The sequence below is a fragment of the Malus domestica genome, chromosome 15 (genome assembly GCF_042453785.1).
Source record: "Malus domestica chromosome 15, GDT2T_hap1".
Taxonomy (NCBI): Eukaryota; Viridiplantae; Streptophyta; class Magnoliopsida; order Rosales; family Rosaceae; genus Malus; species Malus domestica.
The window spans coordinates 36,296,199-36,311,640 of record NC_091675.1 but is presented as its reverse complement, the minus strand read 5'-3'; the positions used below and the strand labels follow the sequence as shown (position 1 = coordinate 36,311,640).

The following is a 15,442-nucleotide window of genomic DNA, read 5'->3' as shown; positions in this document are numbered from 1 at the left end:
CCCATGTGGACTTAAATGGCACGACATGGGTCGTGGTTGTGGCGCTGTGGGTCGAGGGTGGCTGTTGTGGTGATTGCCACGGTTGTGCCCCGTGGGGGTGGTGCCGCTCCACTCATCGTTGTGTTGAGCCTCGTAAACTGCCGCGGTTCTAATCCTTGAATGTTGGAATTTTCATTCGTCGAGGTTTCCGAATCTCTTGCATTGTACTTTTGTTTTACATTTTATCGAAGAATTTTTAAAAATAAAAATTCCAAGAATAAGAACATACTAAAAATCTACAAGTGAACAAGAAAACGAAAAACCTTGAATGCGAGAGTCTTCTACGAGCGTTTGATCAAGACTTTCAATGAAAGCACCAATTTGTGAATGCAAATTTCTTCCTCCTTGTTCTTGGATGAAAATGCACCTGCAAAACAATTAACACCTTAGGTCAATGCCAAGAGCCTCATGCGCCCACGATGAATGAAAGGGGGCTTTGGCGAAGAACCTCTGATGCCAAAGTTAAAATTTTGAGGGAAAAGTGTTTGGAGAATTTAGAGAATTTTGCAAGAGGATTCAACTTAGGTTTTTGGAGAAATGAAGTGGTATTTGAAGAGGTGTGGCTGGCCCCCTTTGGAGAGGTGAGAACCGGCCACATTTGGTGGTTTTTGGGTGTAATTGCAAGATATTATGTCACCATAATATCTTGCAATCAATTAGGAAATTAATTAGAAAATCAATTGATTAATTTATGTAATTAATCCTATTTTGAATGAATATTTGGAGGTTTCCTTGTGGGGAGGATTTGATGAGGATGGATGAAATAGGTTTTGAATAAATACCTATTTTGATCACTTTTGACCTTGATTGAGTGATGATTGTCCGCTGCTCGCACGTAGGAGTTCTGATGTGCTTCGAGTGTAATCTTATCTTTTTTACCCAAAAATCCATGTGTCGCCTCCATATTTTTCTTGATTATTGTTGGCTCCACAAGGGCAATCTTATTTTTCTTGACTAAAAGTCCACGTGTCGTCTCCAGGATTTTTGCCTCCACGACTATCATCATGATATTGTTGCAACATACTAAATCTCTTGCAAGAGTTGATGATTTTAGAATGGGACACCTGATGAGTCTATGAATATTATAAAATGTTGAAGGACATATTGTCTCGAGCTGCATATCGAACAATATGTCAACATGATTCTTATCCCTCAAAAGATTTATGGTATTAAAGAACCATACGGATTGAAGATCATCAAGAAGTACCACATCTTAGTGAAGTATGTGCCTTACTATATTTAGCATAATACACTGAGTCAAATATTACATTTCTTGTGAAGCACAATACCACCATATGGGTATTGGAATGAAATAAAGTTTATCTATTGTTATATCCGGGAAATTATACACATACACTTGTTCTATTCTCATGAAGTCACAAAAGCCATGGTCTTATTGGGCAAGAAATATTGAATCTCTCTCTAGCTTGCATACATGTCACTTACAAAAAGGAATTTGTATTTACATATGGAAATAGATTGGTCCTACAATGATCAAAGAAGCAAATATTTGAGTTGCTACATCTTCATATCAGTTAAAAAAATGCATATCTCCAAAGTCTTCACTTCATAAGTTCAAGGATTGGATTGACACCCATTCACCTGATGACAAGTTGGTTGATCCAGGTTCAATATAATCAGGGGGATGCATCAATCAGAAGGAGCATCCAAGAGTATTTGACATTGGCCACATGAGAAAAATATTTTTTGTTTCTTTTAGATTATCCATTCATCTCATGAGAAGTTTTAATGAGACAATTAATGGAAGAATTGTGGGCATCCAAGGGAAGTGTTATAAAGGCAATGTGAATGCCCACTGAAAAAGCAGTATGAATGAAGACTTTGAAATATGATTCAAGTTTATTATTCACTTGATAACTTCGATTCCCATTAATGTATTAAAATAACCCATATATGGGTTTGGCAGGTCCTGACTTTTGCCTGTACAAGATTGGAGAATATAGGAAACAAGTGAGCTGAGAAACATATAGAGGAAAGGAAACGAGAAAAGAAAGAACTAGTGGTGTCCCCTCCTTTTTAGTGTAGATAGTATCATTTGTTAAAAAATAAAAGAAAAGAAATAAGAGATAGAAAGAAAGGAAAGAAATAAGAAGGATGCAGAAGAAAAAACTAGTGAGCCAAACTAGAGAAAAGAGAATGTAGTGAGAATTATTTTGTACTCCTATTATTTCAGAAAATGAAAGAAAGTAGTGAGAATTATTTAATCCACTATATCCCCAATTTCACAACACCCCTCCTTTTTTTAAATTTTTCTCGATTCTAAGTTTTTTTGCTTATTGAAACCTGTTTCACCAAACTGATGGTCTAACTTTATGAATAGTAGATTTAGATATAACCATACGACCAATAAGGTTTAATATAGACTAACTCCAACAAGTTCTTCATTCATATGCATTCACGGAGACTAAAATTTACTTTGAATGAATTGTCTACATGTTTTTTTTAGAACAAATGGTATTATCTACACTAAGTGAGAGGGGAGGTTAGCTTAGCCTCATAATGGGCTAGTAATAACGTGGGCTGCCATTGCCACAAAACCTATTTAAGCCTTCCTTAAGTAGGGGGTTAAATAAATTTGGAGAACAATTTACATCCCTACAAGAAAGAGAGAAAGAGCTAGAGGATATTGTAAACCCCTCCCCTAGATTTCTTTTTTTTCTTGCCCTTGTAAAGAGTTGTTCATCATCGTTCTTCTTCTTCTCAGCACCACATTTTTTTTCTTCTTTTATTTTTTTGGAGTCTATGGGCTTGATAGAATGGCTCGGCAGGGGCCGAGGAAAAGATTAGGCAGTCACAAGGCTGCAGTGTAGGTAAGGCAGCTCAGAGGAGCTGTTGTGGGTTAGCGCAGAGCAGCTGGCTAGTTGGGGCCAGGAGTTGGCTTGGCTTGGGCAGAAGAGAAAGGCGCGGGGGCCGTGCTAGTATGCTAGTTTGCTTGCTCGACTTTCAGTTAAGAAGTAGTCTTTAGCTACCTCCGAAAAGCTTGACATCGAGCTATTTCCAGCGTCTAGGTCTAGAGACATAGTGAAGTATCTAGCTATGGCTAAGTCTTGATAGGTTTTTGAAAGGCTCACCACTACGAGAAGTAGAGGATGAAATTCCGTCACTTGGAAAAATGGGTTCGGTTGTTAAAAAGATATCAAAGCATGTTCCTTCTGCTGCTACCATGTTCGTACTTCTTGCCAAGAATGAGGGAACTGCTTGAGTTTAATTTCTCGGCTGCCCTAGATGGAGCAGTCGAGGATAGAGCTGCCAAGATCAGAGCTGTTGGAGATGAAGTATCGGATGAGTAAACTGTTGAGTACAAAGTGGCTGCTGAAGGCGGGATGGTTGCTTGAGAGTCCAAGGTCGTCCAAGCTACTAAATGAGCAGTCTGCTTTGTTTAACTTGTGTCGAATTTTGGCAACTTTCGTGCAATTTTGAAGTTTATCAATTTTCTAAAAATTTAATAAACTGCTTTCTTTACTAAATGAGTCGTCTGCTTGTTTGAAGCTTCTTGCAAAACTTTTAACCATAAGGCTAACACCTGGATATGCTACTTTTAGAAAAGCAAATGAGTATGTGTAGCCACTATGGCCGTAAGTCTTTGTTTCTTGGGGCATGGAGTTGCTGAGTTCGTGTGAACTGCTGCCCCCTGACCATTTGTTGCTTAGCTAGTCTTTGAGTATTCGATCCTTTAAGCTATATGGCCTACATCACAACACGATAAAGATTTATGGAATATGATAATCATTAACTAATCACATCAAAATGAGTAGTTGTGTGGAAATTCATAGGTAGTTTGCCCCTTTCTGTTGAAGAGTAGACCCAGATAGGTATCAGAGAACTAGTTTACCTTATCGAATTAGAGAGCTTACCCAGATGGATGTCAAGGAATTAGCTTACCTTCTCGCATTTGAGAGCTTACCCAGATGTGTGTTAAGGAATTAGTTTATCCTCTCACACTTGAGAGATTACCCATATGGGTGTTGGGGAGTTGGTTTACCCTTTCACACTAGAAAGCAGATGGGTGTCGGGGAATTGGTTTACCCTATCCCATTAGATAGCAAACCCAGATGGGTGTCGGGGAATTAATTTACCCTCTTGCACTAGAGAGCTTACCTAGATGGGGGATTAGTTTACCCTTTCGCACTAGAAAGCTTACCCAGATGAGTGTCGAGGAATTAGTTTACCCTCTCACATTCGGGAAATCAGTTTACCTTTTCGCACTAGAGAGCAGACCCAGATGAATGTCAGGGGATTGGTTAACCCTCTCGCACTGGAGAACATCTAAGTCGTTGTAAGTGCAGCTAAGAAAAGTTGGACTGCTGGACAACTAAAATAATCCTTAGCATGTGGGGTCTTGTTCGGTGAACTACTTGAGACCTCTAACTGCTTGTGAAACCCACATAAAGGTGTAAGTGGGGAACGTAATGAACTGCTCCCGAACATTTTCCAAGTAGTATGCCATCCTTGGACATTTTGTTGTGTGCTCCCCTGAGGCTTTGATTAGTGATTTGTTGAGAATCTGAATGGATCGCGAGCTTTTTCATCGTTAAATCTTTCACTAGCTGGGGGCTGTTGATAAAGCCTCGTATTCGACTTCGTTTTTAGATGCTTTGAAGTTAGGAATGCCGCTGGCTGGATTTACGCGACGGGAAGCCGTGAAGCATAAGTCGGCCCATCGGGAAGCTAAGAGACAAGTTTGGAATGGCCAGGAGCTGTTATGCATGATAGGCATGGCAAAAAACAACAGAGCTAAGGCCGACTGGGGCCGTGTTATGTGCAGCAGGAGACGATGCTCAACTGCTAGTATTGGGCCATTCCAGGGCTAAGTTGCGTGCAACAGGAGGCGGTGCGTGATTGCTGGCGCTGGGCTACTCCATGTATGGAACCGTCTAGGTAATGATGACTAGATGTGCTTCTGATCTCTAGTAGTTGGAGGAACTGTCTAGCTAATGATCACAATGCGTCATTCTGGTGCTTGTCTACCCCAAACACGCATTTGGGCTAAGTTGTTGCATTTTTTGAAATGTCCGCTAATGTCTACGCCCTTACCATCGTACGTCTGGATTTGTTCAGAATATGCGTCATGATGATGATTGAGTGCCACGGCTCGCTTGGTCAGACCTTGGATCTTCTTCAGAGTAGTGAAAGTTTGAACCACGATCCCCTCTTGAGGTCGCAGAGGATCTGGTTGATTGGGATTGAGAACTTAGTGCAAGCTTTGGGTATCCGGCCTTCTTTCATCGGGGAATGGTCTATGCGCCTGCCTTTTGGCTTGTTCTTGTCGTTTAACCTCTTTACATTGTTATAAGGTGTCGGTGAAGGATATACTTGTGAAACAAGTTCATTTAAGAAACATATATGCATGCAATTAACAATTAAAAGGCGAAATCATGCTTGTATGCACTCAAAATCAAAACTTTACCCATGAAATTCAAGGCCTAGTAATTATGATGAACCAAGACTCAACTCAAATCTTAAAGAAAATAAGTGAGAAACTTTTATACCTTTGAAGCACCTATTTGCTTAGCAAGGATATTCACCCCTGTGAGGGCCTTCTTTCCTTAGTCTCCTTGCTCCTTGACTCCATGGATATGGATGGAGGAACTTTGCTTCTTGGCTCCATGACATCTTGGATGGATGAAGGATTCAGATTCTCCAAGTTCCCAAAATAGAGAACCTCTAAGTCTCCACACCAAGGAGATCATTGAAGAAGAGATGAGTGACCTAGAGGAAGAAAGATTGCTAGCCATTTTCCTCTAGGGTGGCCGGGGTCTTTGAGAGAAAGGGAGAGCTTGTGTTCTCTCTAATTTCCTCAAAAAGAAAACCCCTAGGATGAAATGGCTATAAAGTTGCCTTTATACCACCTCACAATGGAGTGGCAAACTTGCAATTAACACAAGTTTGCCTACCCTTCACCCTATAGTCGGCCTTGATAGGTTTATTGGGCTTTGAGGCTCTTTGTGTTTTCAAGTTGTCAAACAACTTGAGTTATTGGGCTTGACATTCAAATCCCATTGGGCCTTGCGGCCCAAAACTAACCCAAGGTCTATAACGAACTTATTCGATTGATTAATTAACATATTAATTAATCCTAGCCATAAATAATTAAACCATTTAATTATCCTTACTCATCTCCGTTGTTTCTTCAATCTCTACCTTACTCGGTGTATGATCCATTAGATTCCTTTTAGCGAGACAATTGGCGATTAGAACTCTTCAAATCGATTGTGATTTGAAACTTACTTTCAATTCTCCCTTTAGTGATTAAACACCTTTAGGGCTTCCACAAACCATGAGTGACACCTAGCAGTATGTCATGGCTACCCAAGCTAATCAGAAGAGGTGGAAAACCTATCCAGTTTGGGATTACAATGTAATACGGGCTTTCTCTAATACAATACTCTTGACCATATTGTTTGGTTTGATAGTTTATTGATGTCCTGCTCGCTCTCGTGCTCTCTTCGGTCTATCTTGTAGTTGCCTACTGTGGTGCCTTGCAGAAGAATCTCTTTATGGACCTAACCTTGTGTGGACACTTCACCAAGAATGTCCGGAGTGCTCGTTAGAGTGTGGACCCAACCTTGAATGCACACTGACTCGTGAGATAAGTCGGGAATGAAAGTTTCTCTACGCACTAAGGTGGGAGAAGATGTTTTCTTAAGGGCCAAATCGAGAGTGTACACCAGCCGAATACACAGTTCGTGGCGAGCTAAACGGTTGTTTTTTAATACATTGTTGGAATGAGTCATGATCATCTGTCCTTGTCCTTCTTGGGACACCTTATCTAGGGGGCGATGCGTCTCGATGCGCTTAAAGAGCTGATTTACCAAGATGGCCTATTACGCGAAGGCGCTGGTTAAGTTAACGACCTGCCGGGCCAGGTAATGTCCGCCATTTGGAGTGGAAGAGTATGGATGATCGGCGACTCCATATGTGGTGGAAGTGTAATGAGCTGCAAGTATAAAATTCAAGCTCGAAGCGGGCAAACTTGCAAAAAAATGGATGAAAACATCCCTGGGTCGATCGTTGGTCCAATGGTCAGAATCTAGATTGCCTGAAATGATCTCTGACTGGTCTAGGGTTGCGAGATGGGTCACTAGAACGAGTTGCGGGGTGGGCCAACCCTTTTGGGTGGTTAGGGTTTGCTCTTCCCGGGCTTGGGCTTGGGCTTGGCTGGTAGTAAGGTAGGCCAGGTTGGCAGCTAGGTGGGCCTGGGCTACCTGCCCGTAGGCTCTTCATGTTGGCTGGTACAGCTGTGCAACAAGGCTTGCTACTGCAATGGGCTGGGCCTTCTACCCTAAGCCTGTTGTGGTAGTTGCCACGCCTTGAGCCTCATACCCATGGGCCATTACATGGACCTGGGCCTCCTGCCCAGGGATTTGGGGATCGGCACACTGCATGGCACCTTCTTGGGTCGTGGCCTAGTAGCCCTGCTATTGCTACTGGGTCACATTAAGCCTTAAGTATCGCCGTCGTAGGGCTATGTCCTTGTCTCCACTCTCTGGTCCAAATCCTTGAACGTACTGATTTCATTCACCGTGGTTTATGAATTTCCTATCATTGTATTCTTCTCCAAGGATTGATCAAGAAACTTTTCTAGGAAAAATTAATTGATGTGATATGTGAGAAATTCAACATAATAGAAAATTCTAAAAACCAATTGCGAGAGTCTTCTTCGAGTATTTTAATGAGCTCTCAATGAAAGCACCAATTTGTCGATGCAAATTTCCTCCATCTCTTCCTTTGACAAAAATGCACCTGTAAAACAATCAACACTTTTGATCAAAAACCTAAGCCTCACGGGCCCACGAGGTGGAGGGTGAGGGGTGTTTAGGGCTTTTAGGGGTTCCAAAACTTACCAAAATTTGGTAGAGATGGAGGAATGAATAGGGGAATGGCCGACTATGTTGTTAGGGTTTTACCCTACACATGGCGGCATCCAAGGTTTATGGAGAGAATATTCTCAAGATATTAAGTAGAAAATAATAGCTTGAGATAATGGTGTAAATATCCCTAATTGAGTTAAATATATTACTTACTTGAATGGAGTCTATCTTTAATTGAGAATGTAGTCAATCTTTAAATGGGAATGTATTAAAGATATGATTTGGGTTATTAATCCTTATCTTTAATGCTTTGACTTTTCCTTGTCATGGGAAGGTGAGCTGTGGGCAGTTGTTTTCAGCTATATGGACCTTCAGGGGTGTTGAGCTGGGTGTAGGAGTATATGAGGAGTCTGCTCATTTAACAAGGGCAATCTTGTTTTTCTTGAGCAAAAGTCCACGTGTCGCCTCTAGAATTTTTGAAATTATTTTAGACTCCACAAATATTACATTTGATATCGTGTTGTGGTTGTCTCACTATGTGGCTTAATCCAAATTCTCCACTCTTAATACCATTATAGTGAAAGAAATAAAAATGATTCGGAACGTTAATATGACTCGGAACGTTAAAATAAAAGCTTCATCGGAAGGGAAAACCAGTCATAATAAGATATTTCTGTCATGGTTACTTTATTTCGAGTAGAGAAATGGTACATTGTTCATTTTCACACGCAGATGTGAAAATTAGAGAGCTGAAATGTAGATTCATAATGGTGCATTTAGGAATGCTCGATGGCACACTATAATTCATGAAGGTATGACATATTTTCTTCCACCCTCAAAAGAAATTATTTTACATATTCAGAAGAGATAGTCCATCCTTAGAGTATCTCCAATGGAGACTTTATCCTTTACAAGGCTACTATATTTAAAGTCCTAGTGAAAAATATCATTCCTAATTTCGACCAAAAAAAAATAAAAAAATTGCATCCCTAATGAGCCAGAAAATTGGACTAGATCCACCACTTGAGTTGGCAACTTCATTCCTTGGGTAGCAAAAAATTAAGCTACATCCAGCCCCAAAAAACAGTGAGTCCCATGAGAAAAGTAGCAACCCATGTGAGCCAAATTATGTCACACTTCTTCTACTTGCGATTACACTTATACTGTCATTTTTTATTCCTTTTCTTTGATTCTTTTTTTTTTTAATTTTTTATTCCAAAGGGTCCTACATTTTGTTTGTATGTATAATGTTTAAGACATAAAATGATATAAGATGTTCTACTAAAAGGACGACTTACTTTTATTAATTTCAAAATAAATAACACTACATATTGAAATGACACTGGTAGTTTAAGACCTAAACCAAAAACATAAAAAACAACAAACCTAAATTGTATGGGCATTACAATTTATTTATTTGAAAGCATAAACAAGCAAACGAACCTAAATTGTAAAGTCATTACAATTTAATTATTAAAATGCTACAAAGACAAGACTTAGCCATTATGTGCATATTAATTACACACATGTGCAATCTAATTATTTCGGAGTGCAAAGTGGACATTTGAATTTTCCAACAGATGAGATTGAGATAAGAGAATCTAATCCAACGGTTCATAAGTGATGAAATCTAACTTTGTCAGAATTTAAATTTTTTTAGGTTGAAAAGTTCATACAAAGAATTTAGATAATACATTCAAAAACTAACTTAAGAAAAGTTAACACGCACCAAAAAGTTGATGGGTAATGATATCTCAACATAAAAAAATGTATAGCCCTATATAGAGCCTGAAAGGTATATAGCCCCTTACTGGGGGATATTCTTTTTTAGAGACGCAAAGAGTTCTCATAGCTTTAAAATGAGGTATATCCACCACTTTTCCAGCCTCTTATAGAATCCCTAATTGGGGATGATCATGGCATGCATAGCCTCCTCTTTGATTTGCTTCTCAAACAGTTTCTGAAATACCTTGGAAGTAACTACAGCATTGAAAACTAGCATATTAAAGCCTCTAAGAAGATTTAAGCAAGCATTTTCATGGATAGTTTTATAAATATTCAATGAAGAACTATACCCAAAAAAATGCTTGATACTCCTAGGAGACCTGAGTTGGAGACGCAAAACAAAGACACTTTCTAAAAAATAATCTTTGATTGCTGCAGACAAGAATACAAAAAGATACTTGTCAAATGTAAAAGCAATCTGAGCAGATCAATAGTGATTCAATCTCATATAAAAGGTGTCAGTCAACCCATGTGGGCTGCCTTAAATTGCATGCCCAGCTCGCATAAAAACAGTAAGCAATTATGATAGGACAACTTCACTAGTCATAATGCATAAGAAATTTAAACGTAAAATGTATATACATGTACAAACCTTACTTGAGTTGAGGCAACACCATTAGCACTTTGATCCTCCATAACTCAGATTTTAGAACCAAGTATCCTAAAGTCTAATCTAAGGAAAATTGATCTAAAGAGCATGTGTGGTACATAATTACAAGATTGACAAAGAAAGCCAAAAACAACTAAGTCTTGACTTCACAAGTGATCCGGAACCCAATCTTCATTGATTTCATTAAGTGATCCGAAATCGCATACCTTGTTTTTGTTGGTTCATTGATGCCTTAGATTCGGTCTACAATGTGAAGCTTTAGAGGTATAGGCTTCAGCCAAACTGTGTCTCTGTAGCCATAGTTTTGTATTTATGAACGATAGATTTGAGAACCTTGTGTATTGATGTAGAAGGGCTAATGGATGTATGGGTGCATCCTTCGTGATTTTCGGTGTCTTGATTATGACCATAACCCACCATCTTATTTTATTATAATTTCAGTTCGGTATTTCTTGTTTGTATTTCCTCACATCCCCTACAGTAAAGCATCACGCGTCAATCCTAGATGTATGTCACGATCAGGTGTGACAAGTTCTATACCAATTTATTTTCAGCCCTTAATGTCAACATAGTTGTATAAAATAAAGTATTTATCTAAGTGTCTTATAGCTATAGTCAAAGTCTAGCCACTAGCACTACAATCTAGTTGTATTCCTCCTCACTTGTAAGTGAGAGGTCTTGGATTGAAGTCCCATGAATAATACATTTTGATATCGTATTATGGTTGTTTCACTGTGCGGCTTAATCCAAATTCCCCACTCTTAATACCGTTATATTGAAAAGAAAGAAAAAAGACTCGGAACCTAAAAATAAAAGCTTCATGAGAAGGTAAAACCATACTCATAATAAGATATTTCTGTCTTGGTTATTTTAATTCGAACAGAAACAATGGTACATAGTTCATTTCATACGCAGTTGTGAAAATTAGAGCTAAAATGTAGACTCACAATGGTACATTTAGGAATGCTAGATGGCACACTATAACACATGAAGGTATGACATATTTTCTTCCACCCTCAAAAGAATGAAAAAATTATAGAAAAATATTACATATTCAGAAGAGGTAGCCCATCCTTAGCATGCACAGACTCCTCTTTGATCTGCTTCTGAAACAGTTTCTGAAATACCTTGGAAGTAACTGCAGCATTGAAAACTAGCATATTAGCTTGGTTATGTTGTACCTTCGAGATAGAAATGAAAAAGAGACAATGGGTTTGTTTGAGAGTGATTTTGTACGAAACATTTATGCTCATAAAAACTTTTTGCTAGAACTGCTTTAATAAGCACGATGAAATCCAAGTTTTCATCAAGGTTCTAAAAGACGTTAGGTGCTAGTCGGGTGGCGAGCTGGGGCCTAGCACCTAGGCGCCTAGGCGGGAGGGCGTCTAAGCGGACTAGGTGGATTTAAGTAAATCCATTGGCCTAGCACCTAGGCGCCTAGGCGGACTAGGCGGATTTAAGTAAATTCATCATATTTCGTGTAAATAAGTATCTGTTTATACTTAAAATATATATAATTTCATCATAAATTACAAAATAGAATAACATATGTATTATGAAGTATTGGAACATAATGAAAACATGGGGAACGCGCATATAGTTTGTGCTCATTTAAGTATTCAACAAGTCTCTTACAATTTATTAAAAAAAATTAAATGCAAAATGAAAGTTATCTATTTTTTTGTCTGAGTGAGTCGTAACCTAGGCAGGTGCCTAGGCGGGTCTGGGCGGGCTAGGCGGGCGCCTCAGCTGGACTAGGCGCCCTTTCGTAATTTTCAAATGCTTAAGCATTAATCGGGGCGGTGACCAGCCGCCTATCGCCTAGGCGGGGATTTTTAGAACAGTGGTTTTCCTAGATGAACACTCAGAAGTGTGGTGAACACCTTGCTACTAGGTCCTTCTCCATATGTACACTACAAATCTTTTAACTTGGAAGCATTATCTTTTTTCCGACCCCGGAACTTGGAAGCATTTGAACATTTGCTTCCAAATGTTATCACGAGTGTTTTTGGTTATGTGAAAGCACTTTTAGACATTCTAAAAGCGCTTTTAGCCATTCTAGAAATGCTTTTAGCTGAAAGAACAGCCAAGCATACCATAATCAAGATAGGCAACAATAAAAGATGTGGAAGGAACCAGAATGAACCCTATACATTTTGTTGTGTATAGAAAGAATGGTAATCATGTCAAGTTGTGTACTTACATGTCTTGTTCATGTTCATTGGTTAGTCCTGTTTTTGCAACACATAGAAATGCTTCATCAACATTGTAATCCTCTTTCGCCGAGGTCTCAAAGTAAGGTATGTTTCCCTTTGCAGCACACCATTCCCTAGCTTTCTTCTCAGAAACCTGCAAAATTAATATGTTGTATTAATTCCAAGAATAAAGCTTAGAAAATTTTCAGGATGCATCATTTATCCATGTATATATACCTCACGGCTGTTTCCACCATCTATGTCAATTTTGTTTCCCAGTAGTATGAAGGGAAATGCTGCTGGGTCAGTTGGATCTGCCTGATAACCATTAATGAAAATGAAAATGAAAATGAAAATATTCGGAAATAAAGATTACGTACCATGAACTGACAAATTGGAAAAATGAAGAACCGTTTTCGGAAACCTGTTTGAGAAACTCTTCATGCCAGTTCTGAAGTGCTTCAAATGATTTATTAACATTCACATCATACACAAGAACGCAGCAATCTGATCCGCGATAAAACGCAGCTCCAAGACTATGAAATCTTTCTTGCCCTGCTGTGTCCCAAATCTGTCAAATACAGACGCAGCAAACATATTAAAAAAGAGCATAATTAAGCCTTGTTTAGTTAGCTGTATGTGAATAATATATAAGATAGTATTAATGTTCTAATTACTCACTTGCAAGGTCACCAATTTGTCATCAATCTGAAGTTCCTTGGTGACAAAATCTGCACCAATTGTAGCTTTATATTGTCGATTGAACTTCTTATAAACATATCTGGACAAAACATAAAGGATCCACACATAGTAGTATATTCAAATGTAGCCATGCACAAGTTTGCATAAAACCATGTTATGTGGAATCAATTACTAACGATAAGTTCCAGTTTAATGCTTGTCCATTCATGTCCTCAAAATTTATGCATGAACAAACTAACAAAGAACCGCCATTCAACTACAGTTTTTCATGAAAAATATGTATATACAAGACCTGATCGCAGCAAAACAAGAATTCAAACCACATCTACCCTTTCAGAAAATAAACCACATTCTTCAATATTTGTGTTAACTGCAGCATGTGGACATACAAACGAAGAGAAATCAAACACCAACATCATAAAATACAGAATTAATGACAACTGATCAATTCTCTGTGTGTGTGTGTGTGTGTGTGTGTTCATATATAATTACGGTTCTGGTTGCATATATGGAAAGGATACTGATTCATCAAAGACGTCTTTCCCACCCTGAAATTGCACACAAACAAGAAGAACATAGTTCATATCAGTAAAGAATAGATCTTTTCTTTTTCTTTTTCTTTTTTTTTTTTTTGGTGGGGGGGGGGGGGGGGGCGCCAAAGAAGAAAATAGTTGATATCAGTGAACAAACCCGATTACAGGGGAAAAGAAGAATTAGTGTAAGGGGCTTGTAACTAAGTTGGTTAAAGGACGTTCGTCCTTACACATGAGGGCTCAAGTTCGATTACCCTCTTCCAATATCCTTGTATAAAAAACTAACAGCAGAAAGAAAATCAGTTATGGCATCACATACCCACTATCTCCAAGGACGATGACCTTAAGCAGCGTTCTTCTTTTCATAGAAATATCCATGGCTGGCTGTATTATTGTTGAAGACAAATAAAGAAAAGTTTTTTGCTGATCGAGCTCCAAGCTTTAATGATCAAAGTTGAAGTGTTTGCTTCCTTTAAATCCAATAGGATGCAAAATGTTGGGAAAAGTTTGGAAAAAGAAACTAGGATCACGTCTGATAAAGAAAAGGGGAGGCCATTTTCAAGGTGGTTCCTGATTCTTCTTAAGTCACTAGCTAGGTGCTCAACTTTTTCTTGGGCTACACTTTTCTTTTCTAAAATTTCTTTTTTTTTTTAATTAATTAATTTTTCATGTGATGTGTTGAATTGAATGATACAAAGTGAGAGCCATGTGAACTTTGCCAACCAAAACCAACGTTACCCGCCAGCTGAGCTCTTTCAATAATTTTTTTTAATGATAAAATTAATTGATTGACAATGTCAATTAATCAGCAGTAGAGAGGACTCAAAAAAAAAAGTGCTTGTTAGTTGACTTGCTATTGGCCTTAGTGCCAGTCGTGGTTACCTCAACGTAAATGAAACATCTCTCATCTCTGTATGTTTGATTGTAATTTGACAGATTGGACATTGTTGGTTGGTTTGTTTTCAATTAAGCTGCAAATTGGTTGCCATATCTTTAGTTACTTTAGCATCAAAAACCTAATCTCTGCTGGTGGCTCGTAGTGAGTAGAGACAGACTTGGTGCCTACAAGAACATGCATGATTGACTTCCATAGGATCATAAGCTCATGCCCAACAAAAATAAGGAATATGCATCTGACTTTCCCCAAAAATATAATTGATTTAAGAAGCTTGAAAAGTAAGCAACACTAGAGAAGTGGCCATGGAAGAACGGCTGAAAAAAAAAAAAAAAAAAAAAGGTTTTATCATAAATTGATCAAACTCTTCACTTTAGTCATTGAAATCGAAAATCAATCAATTTCGTTCTGAAAATTAGATGTCATAAATCATCTCGTTTTTCCATTAGAATCCCATCAAAAATTTTATCAGTGTGCTCACTTGGCACACAGATAGAACCCAGTGTTATAATAATATTGTGCCATGTGAATTATATAAAAACCAAAAAAATTTAAAATGTTTTAAAAACAATTAAAACTACAAAATAATAACATCTCACGGGTCACTTGTCTCATCAACAATAGCAAAGTCAAGCATCAACTCCCGCCAGTCAGTCTTCTTCCAGATCTAAGTCGCCAGCTTCGTCGAGCCACCCGTCCTCTATAATACGTCGACTCCTCCCTTTCCCGTCTATCTGTAACCCAACCCCTTTCCATCGAATCATCAACCCACCCTTTCCCTTGCAATCCTTGGCCCAAATGATTTTGATTCTGATTGTATTGTTTGGAGGGCAGAGAAAGAGGAGTAGGAT

At 38.5% G+C, this 15,442-nt stretch overlaps 1 protein-coding gene across 1 annotated transcript; it reads right to left on the bottom strand.

The window, feature by feature from the left end:
* Nucleotides 1-11,106: 11,106 nt before the first annotated feature.
* LOC103401710 (ras-related protein Rab7-like) lies at nt 11,107-14,287 on the bottom strand. Its single transcript, XM_029098627.2, has 7 exons — nt 14,016-14,287; nt 13,685-13,711; nt 13,143-13,242; nt 12,886-13,032; nt 12,699-12,779; nt 12,470-12,615; nt 11,107-11,404 (listed from the first exon to the last, which is right to left on the bottom strand). The coding sequence occupies exons 1-7, from the start codon at nt 14,072-14,074 to the stop codon at nt 11,341-11,343; spliced, it is 624 nt and encodes a 207-aa protein (XP_028954460.1). The 5' UTR covers nt 14,075-14,287; the 3' UTR covers nt 11,107-11,340.
* Nucleotides 14,288-15,442: the final 1,155 nt, after the last annotated feature.

What these genes read in the sequence shown, in the direction of transcription:
- LOC103401710 (XM_029098627.2), bottom strand. Translation starts at nt 14,074, where the DNA reads ATGGATATTTCTATGAAAAGAAGAACGCTGCTTAAGGTCATCGTCCTT. An exon ending in ACAAATTGGTGACCTTGCAA is followed by an intron (nt 13,033 to 13,142) that starts GTGAGTAATTAG and finishes TGTATTTGACAG; the next exon opens with ATTTGGGACACAGCAGGGCA. An exon ending in ATGAAGAGTTTCTCAAACAG is followed by an intron (nt 12,780 to 12,885) that starts GTTTCCGAAAAC and finishes AATGGTTATCAG; the next exon opens with GCAGATCCAACTGACCCAGC.